General features: G+C 45.1%; 1 protein-coding gene across 4 annotated transcripts in view; it reads right to left on the bottom strand.

Moving 5' to 3' along the window:
• Positions 1-23,012, bottom strand: part of Ccdc169 (coiled-coil domain containing 169) — a 33,580-nt gene extending 10,568 nt beyond the window's left edge. For 3 of the 4 annotated variants that reach the window (XR_002377527.1, XM_021158010.1, XM_021158009.1), the window contains exons 1-6: positions 20,890-21,020; positions 18,749-18,828; positions 9,961-10,071; positions 9,837-9,877; positions 3,395-3,493; positions 1,972-2,025 (exon numbers count right to left, since the gene is read on the bottom strand). Coding sequence is in view for 3 of the 4 variants with exons in the window: in XM_021158010.1 (XP_021013669.1) it covers positions 1,972-2,025; positions 3,395-3,493; positions 9,837-9,877; positions 9,961-10,071; positions 18,749-18,828; positions 20,890-20,972 (468 nt within the window). In the remaining variant the exon portion in view is untranslated. Of the gene's footprint in view, positions 1-1,971; positions 2,026-3,394; positions 3,494-9,836; positions 9,878-9,960; positions 10,072-18,074; positions 18,185-18,748; positions 18,829-20,889; positions 21,021-22,965 lie in introns of those variants that run through there. The other variant, XM_021158011.2, reaches the window with a different exon arrangement.
• Positions 23,013-23,379: the final 367 nt, after the last annotated feature.

The raw sequence follows: 23,379 nt of genomic DNA, 5'->3' as shown, positions 1-23,379 counted from the left end.
CACCACCACCAACAAAAAGAATCCAGAAGGCAAGCAGAAATCTCATCACAGAGCAAGATCATCCAAAGACCAGGAAGGAATGGGGAGATAGCATCCCCCAGTTCCTGGAGTTTAGAACCTCTGGTGCATCAGACAAGCAAACACAGAGCTCTCAAATACTTCCAGACCTGGAAACTGGTGGTTATATCTTCCCTCAAAGGAGGCAAAGGTGAGGATCAGAATGGCCACACAGCAAATAGGATCTGGGAGATGTCTCAGGGGCTAAGGACATATAAAGACATATAGTTGGCAACCATGAGGACATCCTTCAAGTTCCCAGAATTCAAGTAACCTGCAACTCTAGCAGGAAAAAGAAGACAGGCAGATAGATCCCAGGAGCTTATCAGTTGGTCAACCTGACTGAAGTAGTGAGCTTCCAGATCGATGGAAGAGTGTCTCAGGGCAAGAGGCAGAGAACAATGGAAGACAGCAAGTAGTCTGGCCCAGTTCTCCTCTCTCTCTCTCTCTCTCTCTCTCTCTCTCTCTCTCTCTCTCTCTCACACACACACACACACACACACACATGAGCACACACACGCACACACACACACACGCACACTTACTTTTTAAGAAGCTAACACAGCAAGTAAATGAAGAACTGGATCCAAATCTAGAGTCTGTCTGGCATCGTGGTCTGTGGTCTTTCCATCAAGTCAAGGCTTCACAGGGAAGATAGTGTTCACAAGAGACCTCCAGATGGAGTGGAACAGGCTCAGATGAGAAAGCACACATTCCAAGCAGAGTGTGGAGGTAGAGGACAGGCAGGAGGGAACATGTGCTGCAGGTACAAGCCTTGCTTCTCAGCCATTGCCAAGGATGAAGAAAGCAGCATTGATTGTGACCATAGGATGAGAGATGGCAGGGACTGACCCATCTTGTCTCATTTCCTACAAACCTTGTTGACACTAAGCTCCAAGCATCCCTTTGCCACTGCAAGCCTAATTTTCATTCCCAAATTCTACCATGCTTGCCCTTCTGGGCTCCAAATTCCCATACCTAGGTCCTCGTCTGAATCCTTTCATAGATCATCCTCAATGCTGTAACTGGATGCTCCGGGTCCGCCCCGGGCCCCCCACCTCCCTACCTGCATAGCTGCACTCTCCTCCTGGCTCCCTTGACTTCACCTTTGATCCTCTTCAGGTTGATGTGCTGAACTGTCTTCTCTTTTTATCTTCCGCGTGGACCCTGCTCTATCTCATTCCCTCACATGTCTGCAATTACTCTCTGGGTGCCAATCTTTTCTAAGTGTCTCTTTCTAATCTAGAACATTTTCCTGATCATTTAGACATCCACCCGATATCTAGATACTTCTGTTTGGATAATATTCATTGAAAACTGAACTCATATCCTCATCTTAAAACGTATGTCAAAGTTAAGTTATATAAATTAAATATGCATGTAAGCATCAAATAGCAAGGTACATACAATGCTGAATGGTGTGGTGGATGTTATAAAACATTAAGATGAAGACAACCTTTTAAACCACGCAGGAACATAAGTCACAGCGCTAGTGATGTAACACCACCAAGGTCACAGATGAAACTGGAAACCAGATGGAAGCTGTCAAGGGTCAGGGACACTTGCATTGATCACTTTCTCCACACAGCAGTGCTTGCTGTGTAACTCAGACACCACCACCACCCCAGGAAGCAGGAAGTAACATGCCTGGAATTTTCTGACACCTGAAAATCATCAGGTTATCTGCATCACAGCAATTATGAATTAAACTATGCCAATGTATCTATTAACTGGGGAGACCCTTTCATCTCTTTATAAAAGTTACGTATTCCTTTCCACTTTCTATATGTAAAAACCCCTGGTCTGTTTCCTTCCATAATTTCAACATCTGTTTCTCTGTCTACCAAACAAGAATGGAAAAGCAAAATGACTTGTAGTCAGAGGAAACTTATAATCTGCAATAAAAGGAGTTACCTGAGTCATTTCCGCGATGTAGGAACGGCGCTCATTGTTGGTCCTGTGGTATGCCTATTAAAAGATACCAGGTAGAGCCGGCATGAGGAAGGGATAGCCACATTAACAGGCTTTACATCTCCTGCTTCTTATATTAAATGAAACGTGGATTTATAGAAAGTGCAAGAAAAGACAACCCCCCACCTGGTGCCACGTGGCCTGGGCAGGCAAACCCTGCATGATGTCACACTGTACAGGCAGAGCACAGGACAACTCCTGAGACCACTCCCAAGATGACCCCAGACACCCAGAGCCCCAGGCACCGCCACGATAAGCAAGTAAATGGAGAGATGGGAGAGAAGGAGATGCAGAAGGATGTGTGTGTGGTGAAGAGAAACAGAACTGGAGACTCGAGGGTGGTAAGGAACAGCTTGATGTGAGTAGCCAGTGCTGCCACCTAAGGCCATGGGAAGGTCCTGGCCTGTGCTGCCACCAACTGCTATGTCTGGGGTCCATGGTTCTGCAGCAGTGTGGGTCTGTTACCGCCAAAGGCAAGGCAGACTTCCCTGGTCTGGGCTGCTCCCTGGATCTGGGTTGATGTCTGAGGGCTGTGTAGAACTGGTCCCATCCCTCTCCTGGGCATCATGGAAGAGCTGACCCAGCGTCATGAAAAAAGAAGAACCAGCCCTGTCCCTTACTGGCTGCAACACTTGAGAGAGCAGACCCTGTACCTCACCTGGACAGCACAGCAGAGCTGGCTCTGCTAGCATAGGTGGAAGTAGGGGGGTTGGGGATGGAGGTGGGGTGAGCTGGCCCTGAGGGCACTCGAGCAGGAGAGCTGGCTTTGCCCCTTGCAGGCTGTGGCATTGATGAGCTAGTGGGGGCAGTACTGGAGAGCTCACCTTGGTAGTGTGGGTGAGGGAGAGCTGGCAGGCTGACCTACTCAGATACCACCCAGGCTCAGATCCAGGGCTTTGAGTTGGCCCAGTCCAATGTCTACCCCATTGGTGAACTGCTGGAGCACATGAAGGGGCGTGTCCTGCAGCTCCAAAGCTGCAGGATCTCCATGACAACAAGAGATCTGAGAGGAGTGCCAGTGAGGATCCAGTATTGACAGTATAGCAGAAGATGGAGGCCTCAAACCAGACCAATGAGTCGTTGCAAGGAACACTTGCAAACAAAGAAGTGTGGACAAAGTGTCATAGTGTTATACACTATGACATGCTATAGCTTTCACAACTAGATTTTCTTTTCCTTAGTGGGATGAGTTGCAAAGGCGGACGCCCAGTCCGAAGGGATGGGGAGATGAGTGAGATATGGGTGCATGATGTGAAGTTCACCCAATAAATAAATAAATAAATAAATAAATAAATAAATAAAATTAGAAAACACTAGAAATAAATGGCAGCTCCAAGAACACTGCTTCCTATGGAATTAAACCAACCTTTGACTCCTGCTCCAGTCTAAATGCATAGTCTTTCACTTGGTTTTCGAGACTCCTTTTTTCTTTTTCTAGTTGTTTAAGTAATACGTTTAAAGATTCCTGAAAATATAAACAGGGAATTTTATGTATTTGTGGTTCTAAGCAACAATTAAAAATCATTAAACTCTTCCCCAGAGAAAGTCTGCCAAGAGCCAGCGGCGGCTGTGAATCCATGAGCTGTAGGAGGCATTCTTAAAGTAACAGCAATAATACATAGAATAGTCGTCATAGTTTGAGGTCCATGTGGTGAATTACATTAAGTGCCTTCTTGATTTACTTCAGAATTAGATCTATTGTCCCAGGGTCTCTAAAATTGGACTGACTCGGAATTGTGTCTCTTCACAGAAATTTCTAGGGAAAAGTAAAGGCTTATAAAATCTGAAGAGAAATCAAAATATATGTATTTCCACTGATGACTTTCATTTGATTTGCATTACACATCATGAGATAGCCCATCTTTCTGTTTAATGTAGAGAAAATTGCAGCCGTGGGGGTTATATAATTATCCCAAAGGTGTGGCGCTGACCACTGGGAGTGCTGGAATCAGAACCCTGGTAAGCTGGTTCCCAGGGGCACACATGCTGGCATTGCCAGTCACACTATTGCTGCCACAGTAACAATGTGGTACAGGCAACGACTACAAGTCCTCTGTTAACTGTATGCTTCATGCCTTACGCTAGTGCAAACTACCAGAGACACTAGGCATCCCCACAGAGAGAAAAGCTGAAGGCTCCTCTCTCCTAAAAGAGTAGGAAATGAAGCAGATTGTGGTGACCAAGATCAATAATACTATACATATTAAAGAGTCAGCGAAGTACACTATTAAAACACATCATTTAGACCTGCCAAGAAACACTAGTTTCCTAGTAACACTGGGCTCCAGCCCCACGAGGCCGCTCTCACGTAGCCGATCCATTTGACCTGGGCACTCAGAGTGGACTTCAGCCCATGTCCTACTGTGATTGCTCTCCTGCTGTGGGGACAGAGGCTTTCTGTGAGCTCCCCCCAAAATGCTATCTGGTCTCACAGTTAAGATCTTGTTCATTAACGATTCCCTGTCTCTCCTTATCCTATTGCATGCTAAGCAACCCTGTATTTCCAAAACCCCTGCCTCATAGCTTCTTCTACAGTATCCCGTCTGTTAGGGCACATCCTAAGGTTATGATCTGGCCTTAGAAAGTAAACTGCCATCCTGGGACAACCAACTGGAGTCATCACCAGTCAGGATACATCTGCCTGCCACACTGGCCCAGCCAGGCATGCCCTGCCTTCCTGCTTCCTTAGATCACTTCTGGTGCCACTAGTTTTATTCCTAGTCATTGGAGAAGTCGATGCCAAGGTGGGATTAAAAGTGCAGAGAGCAGGAATGCCCATGTGAAGATGAGGGGAGGGAGAAGCAGGAGGCTAGGAGAGCGATCTCATGGGCTCGCCACCACGCAGGCCAAGAAGTTTGGCTGGAAGCAGATGAGCCCTAGTCTGTCTGCTTGCAGCCTATACAGAACAGCTTAGTAAAAACCTTAAGAGGAAACCCTAAGCCCAATCAGTCAACAACGGAATCCCACGTATGCCAGGAATAGCTCTGCCTTTGTCTCTCTGCTGCCAGAGCTCGAGGACAGAGAGCAGACCTTGGCAAGTGTAGCCTCCATGGAGTCAAAGTCAGGTTCCTAAGGCCCTCCCGTCAAACAGTCTTCTGACTGGGGAGTCAGAAGCATGCTGCCTGGACCATTATGTTTCCTTTGTCAATTGAACAGCCTCGTGATGCTGACCTGGCCGGAGTTTTCTAAGTGTAGGGGCTTTGTGGGGAGGGATGCAGGGTCCGGGAGCATGGATGGAAACTCAAGCTCTGCTTCTTAGAAATGCACAGTTCCTTTCTTTGTGCTGTGTCTCACTCTCACCTTCTACTTGTAAAGCACTGAGATCCTCAGCTGTGGCACATTTGTCCTGAAAACAGACTCCTGGCTGAAGGGAAGTGTACCCCCTACACATGGTGACACAAAGTCCTGAGTGACCAGTGCTCACTGCTGCACCCTACCTCGTCCATACCTGCAGCTGCCAAATCCCCACGGCCAAGGCCTTACCACTGCTATCCCTTTCTGCGCTGTTGTCCCTTCTTCAATTTTCCCATGCAGACTACCATGACTCCAGACTTAGACTTCCAAGATGTCCTTACGTCTCTTGCCTGTAAAGTTTCAGCCTCCAGGCAGCTCAGCCATGCTCGTGAAGCATCAACTGTCATTTCTCTGCTAGCCAATGTCACATCCAAATCTAAAAGCAGAGCCCTGGGTGTCTGTTCTCGATCTTTACTTGACACTTCAAACTCAGCTTCGCCAAACCAACGTCATGGTTTCACTTACACAGTTTGTATCCTAATACACCCACTGTCAAAAACCGCTAAGCATGGGTTTTTCAATTTTACATTAGCTGTTGGTTTTGGCTAAATAAGAGTAGATTGTGAAATTTTAATACAAAAAAACAAGAGTACACATTTGTAATGGGAGGGTATATAAAAATGAATCCCCAAAATGATAAACTACAGTCTTCCACTAAAAATAAAAATAAAAAAGTGTTAGCAGAGCCCAGGCTCCAGACATACACTCCTCTGCCTCTGCCTCCATCACTCGCTTCACAGCAGAGAGTGTTGGCTAAAATAGAACACTCTATTCAGACACATCTGAGAAGCACAGCAGTGCTGCCATTTCAGGCACCGGGGACAATTTACACTCAAACTACGAATCCTTAAATAAATCAGGCTTGAGAGTATCCACCTGCCCTGCTGTCTGAGCTTAGAAATGATACTGCCTTTCTCTGACTGTGCACTCATCTCTTATGCTAACCAGCAGCAGCTTTAGATCAACTGTAGGTTCCATCCTATCCTGACTTTCTCCATCACCGTCTCCTGTCGCACCCATGTTCTCTTGTCAGCCTCAGCACCGTATGCACAAATGGCTCCAGCTGAGTGGCCATGATTCCTGGGGTGCATCTGATTTTCCTTCCTGGACCTTTTATGAGCTCCACCCCTCTCTCTCACTCGTGCAGGCATGTACACGTACACACACACACACACACACACACACACAGTGCTTTAAAATTACAGTATAGCTCAGACATAAAGGTTTGTTTGGCAATCTGGTGGGAATTAGACCAGCATCAAAATTAGTTATGCATTGGAGAAACCAAGAACCCATTCTGGATTTCCCTAGACTACCACCATCATCAAATACCCTAGAGTCTGGGCTAGTACAGAATAATTACTGTATACAGCAAAAGAAAACCTTTAAAAGTACTAAATTATTCTAAGATAAAGTTAGGGTCCATTCTAGATTTTGATTCTTTGTTTTCCTGACGGCAAACTTACTAACCTGGATATTTGGAAAGTGATTTTATCAGAGGGGTGGACCTGTCCCCACATCCAGAGGAGGTCCTGGTCTTTCTGAAAAGAACTTACTGAAATGGTTCTGATCTTTCCAAGCTGGTATGTATCTGTTTGCAGAAATCAATGGCCCCAAGCCAGAAAGTTGTCTAGTGAAGACAAACTAAAGCTCAAGACCCTCCTAGAAACTAAATTCTCAAAATGGACACTGGAATTTCATACTACTTCTGTGAAGAACTGCTTGCAACAACAGTCGATTCTTAGCATTCTAATTTAGCATGTTCACCTACATTCTTGTTTTAATTCGCTTTGAAAGGGTTACACAGCAGGGCTGTGTTTGCATACCTGAAGTAAAATATACTTAGGATTTAAGTAAAAGAAAAAAATGTAAAAGCCTATTCCTCTATCCCATAAAGAAGGAAGACCTGAGACCCATTTTCTCAAAACTAATGTAAATTGTTGTACTGAAGAATTCAACAACAGCAATAATAGGCAGGGGTGGGTGCTAGCTACAAATTAAAACATCCTGCTTGAGGTTTTAAGAGAGTGAAACAACAATACAACTTAACTAACTCCAGACGATAAGGCCAACCCTGATAGGAGATTCTTCATGCTGACATTACAAATGCCCCCTTGTGGACAAACCTGATTATTACAATATAGCACTGTTTTGTTTTTTTTTTTTTTTGGTTTATATATATAGTCTGTTAACTTTTCTCTCTGGTTTGAAGCTATGCACCTGCCTTCAAGTAAACTGCTTTGATCTTTGGGGAGGATGCAAATTAGATGATGAATGGATCAATCACAGGTGCACCACAGCCAGGTGGACAATGGGAATTCTACATCCTGCTTCTCATAACCCAAGATTCCTTCGTTCACTTTCTCATGATACAGTTGGCAAAGCAACTTCATATATTTTACACAAAACGTGAATTTGCTTGTCAAACTAACTGACATCAGTTTGTGAGTATGTCGGTGGAAGTTGCACCTAAAAACTGATGATTCCTAACAAAGACAAACAAACTGGGAGGGGGGCTGGAGAGACGTTTGGCTGTGAAAAGTACTTCCAGCTGTGCTAGAGGACCCGGGTCTGGGTCTCAGCACGCACATCTGGAGGCTCACAACAGCCTAGAGCTCCAGCTCCAGGGAACCCAATGCCCTCTAACCTCTTCAGGCACTACACGCGCATGCTGCCCATGAATTCCTACAGACACACACTCATAACCAAAAATAAAACAATAGGTAAATCTTTTTTAAAGTCAGAAATTCTGAGATGTTGTATATTCACAGTCTGACCCATAAAAATAATTTTATTCATTTACTCTGTCAACCTAAAGGGAAAATTGAAAAAAAATATATATATACAAGTATATGTCTGAGCAACACAAATTCTGTCCTTTCTTCTGAAAACTACGACAGCATGTCTTTGTTCCTTAGGGATCTAGGGACTGCTCAGTCCTTGGTGACACACTTACGTGAACATGGGCCTTGTTTCTTGTTCCGTGTTGCTAGATTCCCAATCCCTGCTGCTCAGAAACCCTCTTCTCTATGTTACCAAGAAGAAATACTTAAATATTAAATGTCACTTTTATGAGCTACAGGGTCGTTCTGAGGGTAAGGTCCAGGCATGAAGAAGCAGGTGATCAGTGAGTTTGCCTCCGTAAGGAGTATTTTTCAGGCCACACTACATAGGTCCTGTTAAAATTCTACCTGTAACTTAGGAAGGCTCTTACAACAGCTGTAGCAGCCATGTCTAAAAGTGCCACAAGATGGCGATGTGAGCCACCAGAGGAGGGAAAAACCTGGTTTGTCCAATTTCAGAGAGAGGGAGGAGGGGTATTTTCCTGTCTTTCCAAGACATTTGAGTATCCTAGGTCAGAGGCAACAGAAATGCAGGCAAACAGACTAATTTTTCCTCCATTTGTCATTAACAAAAATGAGAGGTTTCTCTGCATTGTTCACTGAGGAATGGCAGTTACTTGAAAAACATCCAGAAATCCCCTGGTGCCTGGGGCCCTGTAAATGTGTTTATCGCTCGGCCTCTAGCTGCTCAAAGCACATGTGTTAATTCTGAGAGCAGTTAGCATCGTGTGGTGGAACAGGAGAGGGTAAGAATGAGGCTGGCTGCACATTAGGCTGGGTGGACCTGGGCAAACCCTGCCTCTTTTTACACTCAGTGTCACCTGCTATAGAGGGCATTTAACGTTATCTCACTTGGTGTCCTGAGACTAACATAGGGAGGTTCACGGATGTACCTTGTATATTTAATTAAAGACAAATTACTATTACAATACTGAATCCTACAAATTCAGCTGGGAATTATATTAATATTCTTCCTCCCACCTTGCTAGAGTACCTTTTTCCTTTTGGCATATCACTTATGTTCTTGCCTGGGTTGTTTTTCAAGTAAAAATTCAGCATGGGCTCTGAGGAAAGTCTGCCTCTCGGCAGCAAGGACTCTTTGTGAGTCGTGTCTTGAGACTTTCTTACCCTCCTTTCAAGGATAAATTCACAAGGATAAACACATGTGCTTTATTAAAGGATAAACTATGCGACTCGAATGAGCCGGGGTTGTGAAGGAACCTTAAAGAGGGAGAGGACATTAACAGGAGACATTGAGAAGGGATGGGAGAGCTCTGTGAAACTTTATGTCAATGTCGGGCAGACCTAGTAGCTGTGCGGATTCGTGTGTATTGTGTATCGGTGTGTACACACCTCTGTCTACACATTTTGTGTTAAGGTGGAAACACACCACGCACACTTTAGAAATGGAGAAGATACTCTGTGCTCAACAGGTTTCTTCAGACTGTGAGAAGCAGGTGCCTTCAAGTTCTTAGCCAGCCTGACTATTTTTCACCCCATTATGCTTGTCTCTGCTTTCGATCCTGGCCCTGCTTTTATGCGGTGGACTAGCCCGAAGGGCCTCGGTCCTTTTCCAGCTCCCCTGAACATTATCCAGGTTTCACATCAGCCTTGACACTTGTGTACCGCCTTCCCTGGGTGATTCTTCCCACTTAGGCCCTCTCTACTTACCACTGGCATCTTCTCATAGACACGAATGGAAGATAGTCTATCTGCAGGAAAGCAAAAGGGACAGTTGATAAATTCCATTGGGTTCCTCCTCAGCCTCACAGCACACGGACCGAAGCTTCTGTACCTGAAGGGTTTCCACGCATCTTTTCCATTTTCTCTTTCAGAGACACGATTTGCTTTTCCAATTGGTCATTCAGCTCCAGCTGGGTCTCGTACCGGGTTTTCCACTCACTGCCTGGATGAAAAATGGGGAAACGAGATCACCCCCAGTGCCACTTATTTGTGCATTAAATTAATACAAATCAGGGCTGGGGGATGGTTCAGGCTATGCCACATAAGGACCTGAGTTCAGATCTCAGCACATACATAAAAATATAATGAGGTTGGAGGTGAGTTTCTGTAACCCCAGAGCTGGGGAAGGGGAAGAGACACACAGATCTGTCTCTTTTATCCTTAAAGCATGTTTCCTTCTGCCCTCCCCCCACTCCCATACACACACACACATACACATACACATACACATACACATACACACACACACACACACACACAAACACACACACAAACACACACAGAAACACACATACATACACACAAACACACACACAAACACACACACACATACACACACACATACACAGTGAGTCAATGACCTCTGGTAAGAGATATGCCTTAAGAGACCCTGTCTTTAAAAATTAGCAAATAAATAAAGAAGGTGGCATATGACCAAGGAAGACACATATATTGGCCTCCATCACTCACATGCACACACACCACACGTGTACCAGCATGCACTCCTGCACCACATGCACACATATACACATGTACACATGTACACATATATACACAGACAATTTATGAACCAACTCAACTGTGTGTTGTTACTACTTGACTTCATTAGTAAAGCTAGAGAATGAAACAAGAGATTATTTTGAGGTATTTATCTCTAAGGTAGAATGTCCTAGACTGCCATGATTAGACCCACCCTCATGCTCTCTCAGCCTCATTGCTCTCTCTCAGAGCCAGAACTCAGAAAAGCCTCTGTGTCTCCTGTACATCTTGTTCTTTGTTTTCTGCCACTGTTTATCCTTCACTTTCTGTTTCCTTATAGTATATTCTACTAGGGGTCGGGGGATGGTATCAGGAGCCTGTCTCTTTCCTTGAAACATCCACACAACATCCTAACAAACAGTACCAGTATCCCATCCATTGTATGAAATTGGTCTTACCACTTACATACTTGCTGGAGGGGAAACTTCATTAACTTCATTGTTAACTGATGTGGCACTAATATTTGAAAAGTTAGTTATTCTACTCATTAAGGCTCGGAAAGGCTGAAGAACATTCTTTAAGATGTGAGAGACAAGGCTGGTCATGTGGCACACATCCGTAGCCCTGTGCTCGGAAGACTGAGAGTCTGAAGCTTGTCCTGGTACACTGGGAGTACAGGACCAGGTAGGGCTACATAGCAAGACATTGTGTCAAAATGACACAGACAGACAGACAGATGAATGGATGGGTGCAGAGGTAGAGCTAAGAGATGATGTAGATGAACGCAGCCTAGAGCTGAAATCTCCTTGTTCAACTTCATGGCCCAGCACCTCGAAGTTGGGCTTTATAAAAAGAGAAGAAAAGTGGTGGCTCGTTTTCCCCTTCTCTTTAACACTCTGAGCTGAAGCCCAGGCCCTGACAGTGCTGGGGTCCCAGGAGACAGAGTGAAACAGCAGACAAACACCGCTACAGACTGGACCATGTTACCAGGACACAGCCGGCACCCCACATCTGCGCTGCTAGGCACAGACAGTTTTCCAACACGGGGATGCACACCATCCCAAGCAGAGTCACGATACCAAATTGTTCATGGAAGAGGAGGAAAGATGCCCCAAATTACTGAACATGCTTCCAAGAGATGCCACTGACCCCAGGTAGATGCAACTCTATCTGACCAGGTAACTGAAGCCATCTTTCCCAATTTGCATCACGACAAGGGAAGCTTTGTAGATAAGAACGCTACCAAAGTATTTTTTATTTATATGAGTATATTTCATTAGTTTAATAATATGCTAGTATGGATACAAAACACAGAGCTCCCCCCAAAAAGCATAAGAGGGTTGATTCTTAGTTAAATACAAGTGACCACAGCCCAGGAAAATGGATTCAAGTTGCCCCAAATACCACACCCTGCCATGGATGTGTTTGTAGATGGCTATTAGTTACGGAACTAAGAGAGTCATAAGTTAAGCTGTTTATCTAATATACTTGTATGTCCATGGATAGGTAGGATATAGAAAAGTGGGGTAAACTCTATGGTAGCCTTGGCTGCTATCTGGTCACATTGGATTGGTGGAATCTGGTCATCTGCTGGGAATGTATTGCAAGGTTTCACCTCATAGTCAAAGGATATTACACAAGACATGAGGTTATTAACATATGCCCAACATATGCAAATCATTAAGTGCAGTTCAACACAGACCAAAGAACAGAAATCACATGATCATATCAATAGATACAGGGAAAAAAACCATTGACAAAGCAAAGCATCCCTTTCACAACAGCGCCCAAGAAACCACCAATTGAAAGAACATTTTTCAACACAATAAAGCATCCAGCCAACATTGTGCTGAATGCAGAAAAACCAAAAGCATTTCCTCTACAAGCAGGCACAGACAGCTCCCTCCCTCTCCCCTTAACAAAGGGCTCAAAGCCCTAATTGGAACACCAAGTGAAAGATGTAGAGAGGGGAGGGAGAGGTCAGAGGATCACTGCAGCTGACTGGGCGGATCCTAGACACAACCAACAGCTCACCAAAGCAGCAGGAAACAAAGTCATCACACAGAAAGTAAGGATGTTTCTAATTAGTGGTCATGAACTTGATGGAAAATAAATCAGCTAAAAGAAAAACAACAGACAGTCACGGTAACTTCAAGAACAAAAGAAAACAGAGATCCTAGGGGATGAATTCAACTAGGAGGTGAAGACTGCTATGGAGAGGTGAAAGCTTTAAGACCAAAGGGGACACCAGAAGTCCTCCCGTGCTCACAGCTGGCAGAATTAATACTGTAAACTTTATTTATAAAAATGATCTGCAGACACAACACAATCCTCGTCAAAATTCCAAGGGAAGTTTTTGTGTGAGTAGAGAAAACAGTGAAAAATTCATCCGGAAGCATAAAAGGGCCCTGAGCCACAGCGATCTTGAGTGGAAGAGTAAAGCTGGGGGTATAAGAATGGCTTCAAATTATACTATACAGCCCTTAAAAACTGCATGGTACTGGCACAAAAGGAGACATGGAACCATGAAACAGAATAGAGCAGCGGTTCTCAGCCTTCCTAATGCTGCGACCCTTGAATACAGTTCCTCTTGTGGGGACCCCCCAAAATAAAAGTATTTCTTTGTTACTTCATAACTGTAATTTTTGCTATTGTTATGAATCATAACAGTAAATCTCTGATACACAGGACATCTGATATTGTGAGCCCTGTCAAAGGGTCGTTTGACTCCCAAAGGGTTGAGACCCATAGGTTGAGAACCACTGGAACACAGGCTGAGAAACACAGGCACATAGTTGAAACCATCGAGTCCTCAACTCTATGGGTGATGGAGTTTTTCATCAGTTTGAAGGGAAATGGTTATGAAGCAACTTGTTCTAAATTCTGTACCACTGAATTTCCCAGCTGAATCACCCCAAAGCCTACTAACAACAGTCAATACTGCTTTCACAAGTAGACCCTGGCTACTGCCCCTGACTAGGGCAGATCTCAGTTGGCACAGTCTGAGCAGGGCAGTGTGTGTGTGTGTCTGTGTGTGTGTATCCCAATATTCACTGATCACATGGCAAACTCTGGATAGCAAATCATTTTTAAACTGAAAACTATAACAATTCTCTCTTCCTAATTAATAATTACACTTATTTCTTTTTGGCAATTTTTTGGGGCTTGGCTACAATTTTCAAACAGATGACATCTTAACAATGGCAGCCAGCATCTGTGGATTTTTTTTCCCTAACAAATAATGTAATTCCCTCTTATACCTTTAAGTATTAGGCCAGGCTGAGATCAATAGCATTCTTTTCTGAGTTTAGAAATGAGAAAATTTGAATGTTATGGAAACCCATTAGCATATACTGTTAAGGCCAGTCTAAAAATGTTTGATCCCTTAATAACTTAGCCAGCTAACCAAAGGGGCTCTGAATTAAAACCAACTATAAATAAAAATTCAATGGAGCTCAAAGGGGAGGTGCCAGGGAAGAGGCCTGTCATTAATACAGGATGGCATTGACCCCACATGACCAGAGAGTATTACCCAACACAGTGCACATATTAAAGAAGGACTGAAGCCTGAGACAGGCCAAGTTGGTTTTTTTTTTTTTTTTTTTTTTTTTTTTAAGAAATGTGGATGATGAGAAAGGTCAAGCATAAGACAACTGAGAGGTTCACGTCCCGATGGCCAAGAGAACACAGTGTTTCAAAGGTAACTTTCTTATCGATGCTGGGCACAGGCCAAGGGTGAGGACGCCTGAGTATTGGCTTAGCACACTGTGCATCACTAGTGACCCTTAAGAGGAGCTCTAGGTGATTGGAGGCAAATCTCCCGACTAGTGAATGCAATTGTGAAGGAGGAAACAAGGACCTTACTGTGCAAACCCAGTTCATTTCCCACCTCCATCCCACCTCCATCCCCATCCTTAGGCACTGTCCCTAAGCCTCAACAGGCCAAAGTTTCTGTCTCCAGATAAAAATAGATTAAAAAAAAAACCCCTGAGGAGCAAATGTCTTTCCTATTGTCTCCTTGCTGAGGCTTGAGATGAATTTCAGATTTGGCTCCTACACCAAACCATATTTTCTTGCATGTAGGTGCCCACCAGTGCCAAAGAGCTTCAAGGGGCCTGTTTCGAAATTGGTTGTGTTTGTTCTCTCACCTGTAAATTAATCCACTTACCAAACAGATTAGGTGCAATAAGAGACAGATAAGAAAGAGTGGGACTCAGAAAACCACTGTTTTGTGAAGTGTGTTACTGCACAGGTGGAACGTAGGTGGAAGTCAGCTGAAGAGAGAGAGATCCATCTTTTGGTGTCTTTCAGACGAAATGAATTCAGCACGTCGGCATGTCAGCAGGCACTGGGGCTGCTGGGAGAAGTCAGGAAAAGATGAAGGAAAGGGTCTACCTCTGGAGTAGCATCACTGACCAGTGAGAGTAGATGGGACTTAGGCCTGGCTGAGGCCAGGCCACCCAGAAGCAGGGTGGTAGAGGGGGAATCAGATCCAGTGAAGTATGAAGCTTTGGTGGTGTTAGAATTCTTTGGAGGATTGCTCTTTCTCTCTGGAAGATGAGGGTAAACGCACCAGTTGAAAGTGAGCAGGAGTTGAAGGAAGACCAGCAGTCTCAACTAACCTGGACACCCAAGATCTCTCAGACATTGAGCCAGCAACCAGACAACATACACTAGCTGATATGAGGCCCCCGACACACATACTGCAGAGGACTGCTTGGTCTGGCTTCAGTGAGAGAAGACAGACCAAACCCTTGAAAGACTTGTGACCCAGGGAACGGGGAGGTCTGGCAGGGTTGGAGAGTGTGTGGAGGGGTAAGGACATCCTCTTGGAGATGGGAAGGAGGAATGGGATGAGAAACTCAGACGGTGGACTGGGACAGGGATAATGACTGGACTGTAAACAAAGATTAAAGATAATAAAAAGGAAGGAAGAAATGAAGGAATCGAGGGAGGGGGGAGGAAGAGGGAGGGAGAGAGGGAGGAAGAAAGTAAGCATAGGAGAGAGGTGGTAAGGATTGTAAGGACTGAAGAGGATGTGGGAATTCATCACCCTGTGATTGTAACCACAGTTGCTAATAGTTACCATAACTTTCTAAGATTAACTTAGCAATAAAATTGGAAGCTTTAATACTGCAAAATACGGATTCATTAGTGTACAAGCAGTCTTCACACTGAGTCTCCTTTGTTAACCTCAGCCTCCACTCCTACTGCATTCTTTCTGCAGTCTGTGACACCCTCCTGGTTACTCCACATTCTTCCTGAATGACTTTGTGTTTAGGATCCCATGGCAAACTAATATGCATTTTTATTTATGTAAGAATGTGTGTGTGTGTGTGTGTGTGTGTGTGTGTGTGTGTGTGTGTATTTCGCATGCATGTAGGTAAATGAGGAGGCCAGAAGAGGCTGTTTAATCCCTTGGGACTGTCATTACAGGTGGTTGGAGCTGTTCTATGTGGGTGCTGGGATTTAAACTTGGGTCCTCTAGAAGAGCTATCTCTCAGCCATCTCACACAGATCACAGTAAAATGAGCCTTCCCTTTGATATTGGTTGAGCTCAAGGCTTTGACAACACTCTACTACTAAGCTCCAACCCCAGCCTGCAATCATGATATTGTGCCTGTCTCCATCTCTTGAACACCAGACTGAATTCACCAATAGAATACAGTGCCTCTAGTCAGTCATCATTCCGGAAGTATCCTTCTCCTTGCCCAGCAGTTTTACTCCTGTCATTTAGAATGTTTGCTCAGGATTGTACTCTATGAGATTGTACTCAATCTTGACAGATGAGCCAGCTGGGCTTCCACATGAGACTCCAGCTATTTGCATAAGTCATCTTGAATGCCCAGCTCATTGGAACCTTTACTGAACCCCAGACAGCACTGGGCTGCAACCACAGGGACCCAGCCAACCCAGCCAACCACTGGATTATAACTGATGTTATGCAGCCCTATGGGAGGGTGGTCTGCTACACAGTAGCAATAACCAGAACTGTCCTGTGTGCTGGCATATTAAGATGTGGCAATAGCAGTAAGAATGGCCAGGTTTTTGTCACAATCAATTGTGTGACCTAAGAATTAATTGAAATTCCTCAATCCCGTTTTTTAAATAAATGGGGAGAATAACAAGTCTCCATTCCTGAGAGTTTCCAGACCCAGTAAGAATGGGTGGGAACAACCAAGGAATACACATGGAGGGACCCATGGCTCCAGCTGCATATGTAGCAGAGGATGGCCTTATCAGACATCAGTGGGAGAAAGAGGCCCTTGGTTCTGTAAAGACTCAATGACCCAGTGTAGGGGAATGTGAGGGACGGCAGGAGTGGGCGAGTGAGTGGGGGCACACCCTCACTGAAGCAGGAGGAGGGGGATGGGATAGGGAGTTTCTGGGGAGGGGAATCAGGAAATGGGATAACATTTGAAATGTAAATGAATAAAATATCCAATAAAATGACTAAGCATATATAGAGAGAGTGTGGGTGGGAGGCTATTTACACCATTCACTTTATACTTTAGACCAAGGACTGCAGCACTCCTGCCATCATGACCTAGGTTCTTTCCCAGGACAGCTCTTAACACTCTATTCAGCAATGTTTTACCAATGGGCACAGGTATTGCACTGCCTTGGTAATTTCCAGCATGCCTTCTACATTTCCCATACCTAGTTAGATCCTTGAGGACACCCCAGCCAATGTCACTGAGTGAGTGAGGATAAAGGCTGCTCTCACAGGGCCAATAATACCATACATAGGAGGTTAGACGAGACTATTATAGCCTTAGCTAAAATGGTATTCTCCAATTAGTCTTTAATAGAGGCTTGGTGTTTTAATTCATTTTTCATTGCTATGATAAAACTCCATGACCAAAAGTGACTTGGGGAAAGATTCATTTCAATGGATAACTCACAGCTAGTGAGGGAAGACAGGGCTGGCACTCAAGGCAGGAGCTTGAAGCAGAAACAACCATGGAAGAACGCTGCTTCCTGCCTTGATCCCTCTGGACTCCTCAGGTATCTTTCTTATACAAGTCCAAGCCTATCTGTGTAAGAATGGCACTGCCCAAAGTGGACAAAGCTCTCCCAAATCAATTAGCGATCAAGAAAATGCCCACAGATATGTCTATAGGGTAATAAGATGGAGGCAATTCCTCCATTGAAGTTACTTCTTCTGAATTGTATCTAGGTTTGTGTCAAGTTGACAGAGAGTAACTATGACTATTGGTTACTTACATACAGAAGCACATTTTACCTCAGATCTGGCTATCAGTCTGTTTATTCATGGCTCCCCAAGAGGCATAGAGATATAAAACCAACTTTAGAACCAAAGTTCCTTCCCACAACCCTTGCAAAAACCTCCAGTCCCTCACTCAGCATTGAGTTCAAGCACTGGATGCCTCCAAGGGTCGCCCACACATGCCCACTTCCCATCTCATCTCACACAGAATCCTCACACGAAGATTTCAGCCTGACCTTTTTTCCCCAATCACCAGTCAACTTCTTTTGAATGGAAGAAACAACGATCCTTCAAAGTATTGGCACGTGACAGGATCTTGGTCAATATTTGTGTGTTCATAGATTGCCTATGTGACAAAGTTTAAAGGTGTGTGTGTGAGAGAGAGAGAGAGAGAGAGAGAGAGAGAGAGAGAGAGAGAGAGAGACCCCTTCCCTCCTCTCATATTCTTCCTATTAAAACAGTCAAGCCCTGATTTTAATTATGGGCCATGTCCAATAGACACAAGAGGTTACAACTTGATTAAATAGATTTGTGATACTTTATTACAAAGCAACTATTGAAAGAAACTTCTTTATTACAAGAAGATCTGGCTATCAGTCTGTTTATTCATGGCTCCCCAAGAGGCATAGAGATATAAAACCGACTTTAAAACCAAAGTTCATTCCCACAACCCTCGAAAAAACCTCCAGTCTAAGAAGTTATTGATGTCGCATAACTAAACTTTGTGTATGGACGAAAACTCTGAGCTTACAAGGCAGAAAACATCTAGTCTGAGGTATAGCATTCATAAGTAGTCTATGAGAGCCTTCCTGAAGCATCATGGGAAGCTAGGTACCATTACACACCACGAGTCACTTCACCCACACCAGCCACCAGGCACGGGCCCCACATGTAAGCATCCACGGCCTACCTGCAAGGTCACCGTTGAGGTTGGCCTCCAGCTCTGCTATTTTGTGCCGTATCTCAAGTGTGGAGAGCTGCACGACATCCCTGCCCACAGGAAGAGTTTGGTTAATAAGAATCCAGTTGCAGACAATGTGAGAAAAATACTGTATAGCAACCCCACCCATACTTCAGGACCACATTACTCTGAAAGATCGTTTGCGGGAGGCACATCTGAGAATCAGGTGCAGGGCAGATGAAAGTCAGTTAAAACACACCGAAGTCCAGCAGCTCCTGCACCCAGTGTGTATCTGTGCTTAATTATGATCCCAATGACACTGTCACATGCTTTTCAGGATCCCGCTAAATGTTAACATGATGAACAGCCACAATGGCAGATCACCCCAAACTCAGGTGTGGGAGGCACTAATACAGCACACAGAGAAAAAAATCAAAAAAGTCAAAAGCACCCCGGAGCTCACTTAGGACATGAGTGAGCCACCTGTAGCCACAGTACAGGATGATGAGAGAACTGTCCATCCAGTAGATATGTCCAAATGCCCACTGTGTGAATATCCAATCCAGCAGCAGCAAGATGGCTCAGCAGCTGGAAGCACTTGCTACAAACTCACAGGACCTGAGTTTGATCCCTGCAAACTACATGGTGGGAGGAGGGAATTAACTAGCCTGTCCTCAAGACCTCAGACCTCTGACCTCTGACCTCTGACCTCAGACCTCTGACCTCAGACTTGTGCCTGTGCACTGTGAATATGCAACTGAATACACACAATAAATGTAAAACAAACAAACACATAAATGGAACCACCTACAGTCCAGTGTACATGTCACACGGATGGCAGCTAGTGTCCCTGAAGGTTGACTGAATGAGCTGGGTTACAAAGCTACACTGGGGCCTAGAGTTCCTGGGTGACAGAGCTGAGATGCGACTTCACACAGACCTGTTCTGCACCTTGACTGCCTCTGAAACACAGAGACTGTACTCAGAATGCCCTGAGTTTGGTACAAGTCTAAGACTTTGGGGAGGGGTCAGGGTTTGGGAGGGGGTATGATGTTCATGAGGCCCGTGAATGGGGCCCTGGATAGCTACTCAAAACACTCACAATAAAGACAGGCATGGTGGCGCACACCTTTAATCCCAGCACTCAGGAAGCAGAGGCAGGTAGATCTCTGCATCTGAGTCCAGCCTGCCTACAAAGTGAGTCCCAGGATAGCCAGGGCTACACAGAGAAGCCCTGTCTCAAACAAACAACAAAATCAAAACTCTCAGAATATTCAAGGTCCTAACATAAAATACTGTATTATTTTTGCCCAAACTAAGAACTGAATCCAGGGCCTTGCATATGCTATGCTATTCGGGCATCCTCAGCCCACGTCTCATCTTGAAAGTGTCCTATGTCCTATGTACCCTAACTGCCTTCCAGTCCCACACTCTTACCCTGAGTCCCTGGGTTTACAAGTTTGTCACCAAGCCAGGATAAAACTAGCTCCCCCCCCCCTCCAAAGCATTTAAGACACAGGATACAGCTCAATGGCAGAACTCTGACCCAGTGTCATAAGCCCACACTTCCACACCTCCATCCTACCCTCCCTCAAAAATCATGGAGGGTCCCAGAGCTCGTTTACAAAAATGTCCAGGTTTCTAAAGTTCTTCAAAATGAACAGAAAAACATGGACTTCGCAGGACCGTCAAAACCAATCACATATGTTCTTCAGAATAGCAGCCACTTCTCCATTTTATCTACAAAAGCACGACAACTCTTGTTTTCCCAATGGTAAATGGGGTCTGTACAGATGACTCAGCGAGGACCACAGAGGACTGGCGGGGCGGGGGGGGGGGGGGGGGGAGGGTTAGTTCCCCGCACCCACCGGGAGACTCACAAGTGCTGGTAACTCCAATTCCAGGGGATCTGACGCCCCCGTATGGACACCATGGGCACTGCACACCACCCTACGACCCAACCTCCTCCGCACACTAACCCCCCCCACACACACACACACAAAGAACCCTTCATAAACATCACTTTGAGTGAAAGCTTAATGAGCCTGCATTAATCCCGACACAAAGGGGCCTCCTCCCGCCATCAGAGTTCCTGCCCTTCAGATCATGAGAGGCCTAGCAGAGAGCTGGAGCCTACAGGGCCCACTCACTTCATGTGGATTTCCTCCAGCAGTTCCAGCTTCAGGCGGTCTGTGCTCACCCCCTCGAAAGTGTCTCCGTGGCCCTCTCCCATCGCAAGACCTCCCGCGCGCCCTTCCCCTGTGTACCACCTAGAGCTTAAGACCTGGGCACGCCTAGGAACCCTAAAGGAAAAAGCGTTGCCAGGAGCCATGGTATGACGTCATAGGGTGTTGCTCATGTCTGCAGGCCCTCTTAGGAGCTAAGTGGGAAACTGTCTCGGGGCGGGTGTGCCCCTTTTCTTTATCATCTCTGTGAATAGCCCCTGTGCAAGGTCAGGGTTCTGAGCCAGTGGGTTGTGGTCAGAACATCCAACTTCTGACCCCCTAGGGTTGCTGGATTAAGAGTGCCTTCATTTGCTTCAGTTCAGTAGGTTAGACTTTGAAAAGATAGTCTGAACTTTGACGATAGTGAACTTTAGGGCCAAGAAATTCTCTGCCTTGGAGTTTGGGCAGCTCTGTGCACTGACCTGCTTATCACAATTTGCATCCTACTCTTGAGACGTCTCGATTGTAAAACTCTGCCTTCTCCTCATATTTTACCAGGCAGGTGATAGGCTCTGCCCGTGTGTATGAGTTGTCCCCATAAAAATTCAAGAATCCAGACAACTGTCAAGAACTGATCAGGGGAGCTGGAGAGATGGTGCAGCAGAGATGAGCACTTGAGCTGTTAGACACCAGTGCGGTGTGGGGGTCCCAAGACAACCACAACACAATCAGCAAGGTAGAATGTTTCACTTCTTCAGAAGTGAATGTAGCCTGTCCTATCGGTAGGCAAGCACAGTCAGTGACGGTTCCACGGGGTTTTAATTCCTACCACAAAAGGGCCCTGTGCCTCATTTTGAGTGGTCAGTGCTGGGCCTCACATGCTAACACTAATGGATAGGGCACAACTGATAAGCAAACGACAACCGGACACAATTGTCAACACATATTTTGACTTTAAGAAATACTGACCCACAAGGAGTTCAGATTTCTGCCAAGTGGTTTACCATTTTTCTCAAAGGAAATCTGTCTTATTTCTTTAATAGAAAAGAATGGGACTGGAGAGATGGCTCCGTGGTTAAGGGCACCACCTGCTTTTCCAAAGGTCCTGAGTTCAATTCCCAGCAACCACATGGTGGCTCACAACTATCTGCAATGTGATCTGATGCCCTCTTCTGATGTGTCTGAAGACATCTACAGTGTACTCATATAATATATATAAAGTAAATAATCTTAAAGAAAAAGAAAGAGTACATTTTGTTTATATTTCTCACACAGCTCTTGATAAGGATGCTGGTTGGTTTCCAGTACTCCATGGATGTTGGGCCATCCAATTCCCTGTTCTGGTCTCAGCAGGCACTGCATGCAGGCAAAATGAGGTTTCCCAGGCAAGCTATTTCCCTCATGAATGAACCTCACGGCTAATGGGTCTGTGGGTTGTCTAAAAGCCCTGGAATATCTCTTCTCCCTGGCTTTCCCTTTCAGGTGTCCTGCACCCACCTTGGACATGACATCTGATACCAAGTAGAGGAAAATGACCACCCTGGGATTCCCCAAGGATGCTGAATGTTTCCGGAGTGTCCTGTGCTCAGTATTATTATTCTGGCTGAATCATGGATTTTTCTTTCCCTATACTAATGGTTTGCTATGAGAGGCACCTTCTAACACTCCCACCATGTTCCCCTCCTCCTCGTTATCGAGTTTTCCCGTGTGTTCAGTCTCTGGGTCCCAGAGAGTGCTCTTAAGCAGACATCTTGTTTTACTCTTATTCTTCCACCCCTCGACTGGAAAGAAACAGCAAATATCTCAGCCTCCCTTTTCCCAGTTTTCTCAACCAATCACCGACTAATCAACATGCAGTATCCACACCTCCTTTCTCCACTGAAATTCCTCTCTTATGGGGCAAGCTCACAACTGCCTGCAATTCCAGTTTGGGGTGGGGAGGGGCCAGTGATGCCCTCTTCTGGTCTTCACAAATACTCTACAAACATGGTACACATGAATACATGCATACACACGAAAATAAAGTCAAAAAATAAAGAAGTAGATACTCAGTCTTAGTACCTGGTTCCTGACAAAGCTCCAAAAGCCCTTGAAGATTCCCAGAATATCTTTGATCATTCATAATTCATAATTCCCCTTTAAGCATACCTGAGGAGTTTAATGTTACAAAGATGAGTTAGAAGATGGGGCTAGTTGCTGTAATTAAGCATGTAGTAACAAAGTTGAGACTTTAGGCTCCATCCTGTAAGCCCACAACCTCAAGGGGAATAAATACAAGATGCAAAGTTTCTCTCCAAGGGCCAGCAATTTAATTATGCCTGCATAATGGGGCTCCTTAAAGACCTTGAATGGTTATATTTGGTGAGCATATTCACAAGTCCGAAGTGTGGTTGGCTCCAACTCTATGGAGATGGAAGTCACCTTCTTTAGTCTAAGACAGAGTCCCTCTTTTCTATAACGAGGTCAGTACTTCCA

Source organism: Mus caroli, chromosome 3, assembly GCF_900094665.2.
Source record: "Mus caroli chromosome 3, CAROLI_EIJ_v1.1, whole genome shotgun sequence".
Lineage (NCBI taxonomy): Eukaryota > Metazoa > Chordata > Mammalia > Rodentia > Muridae > Mus > Mus caroli.
Note: the sequence above shows the minus strand (reverse complement) of the source record. Positions and strands in the feature narration are given on the sequence as shown.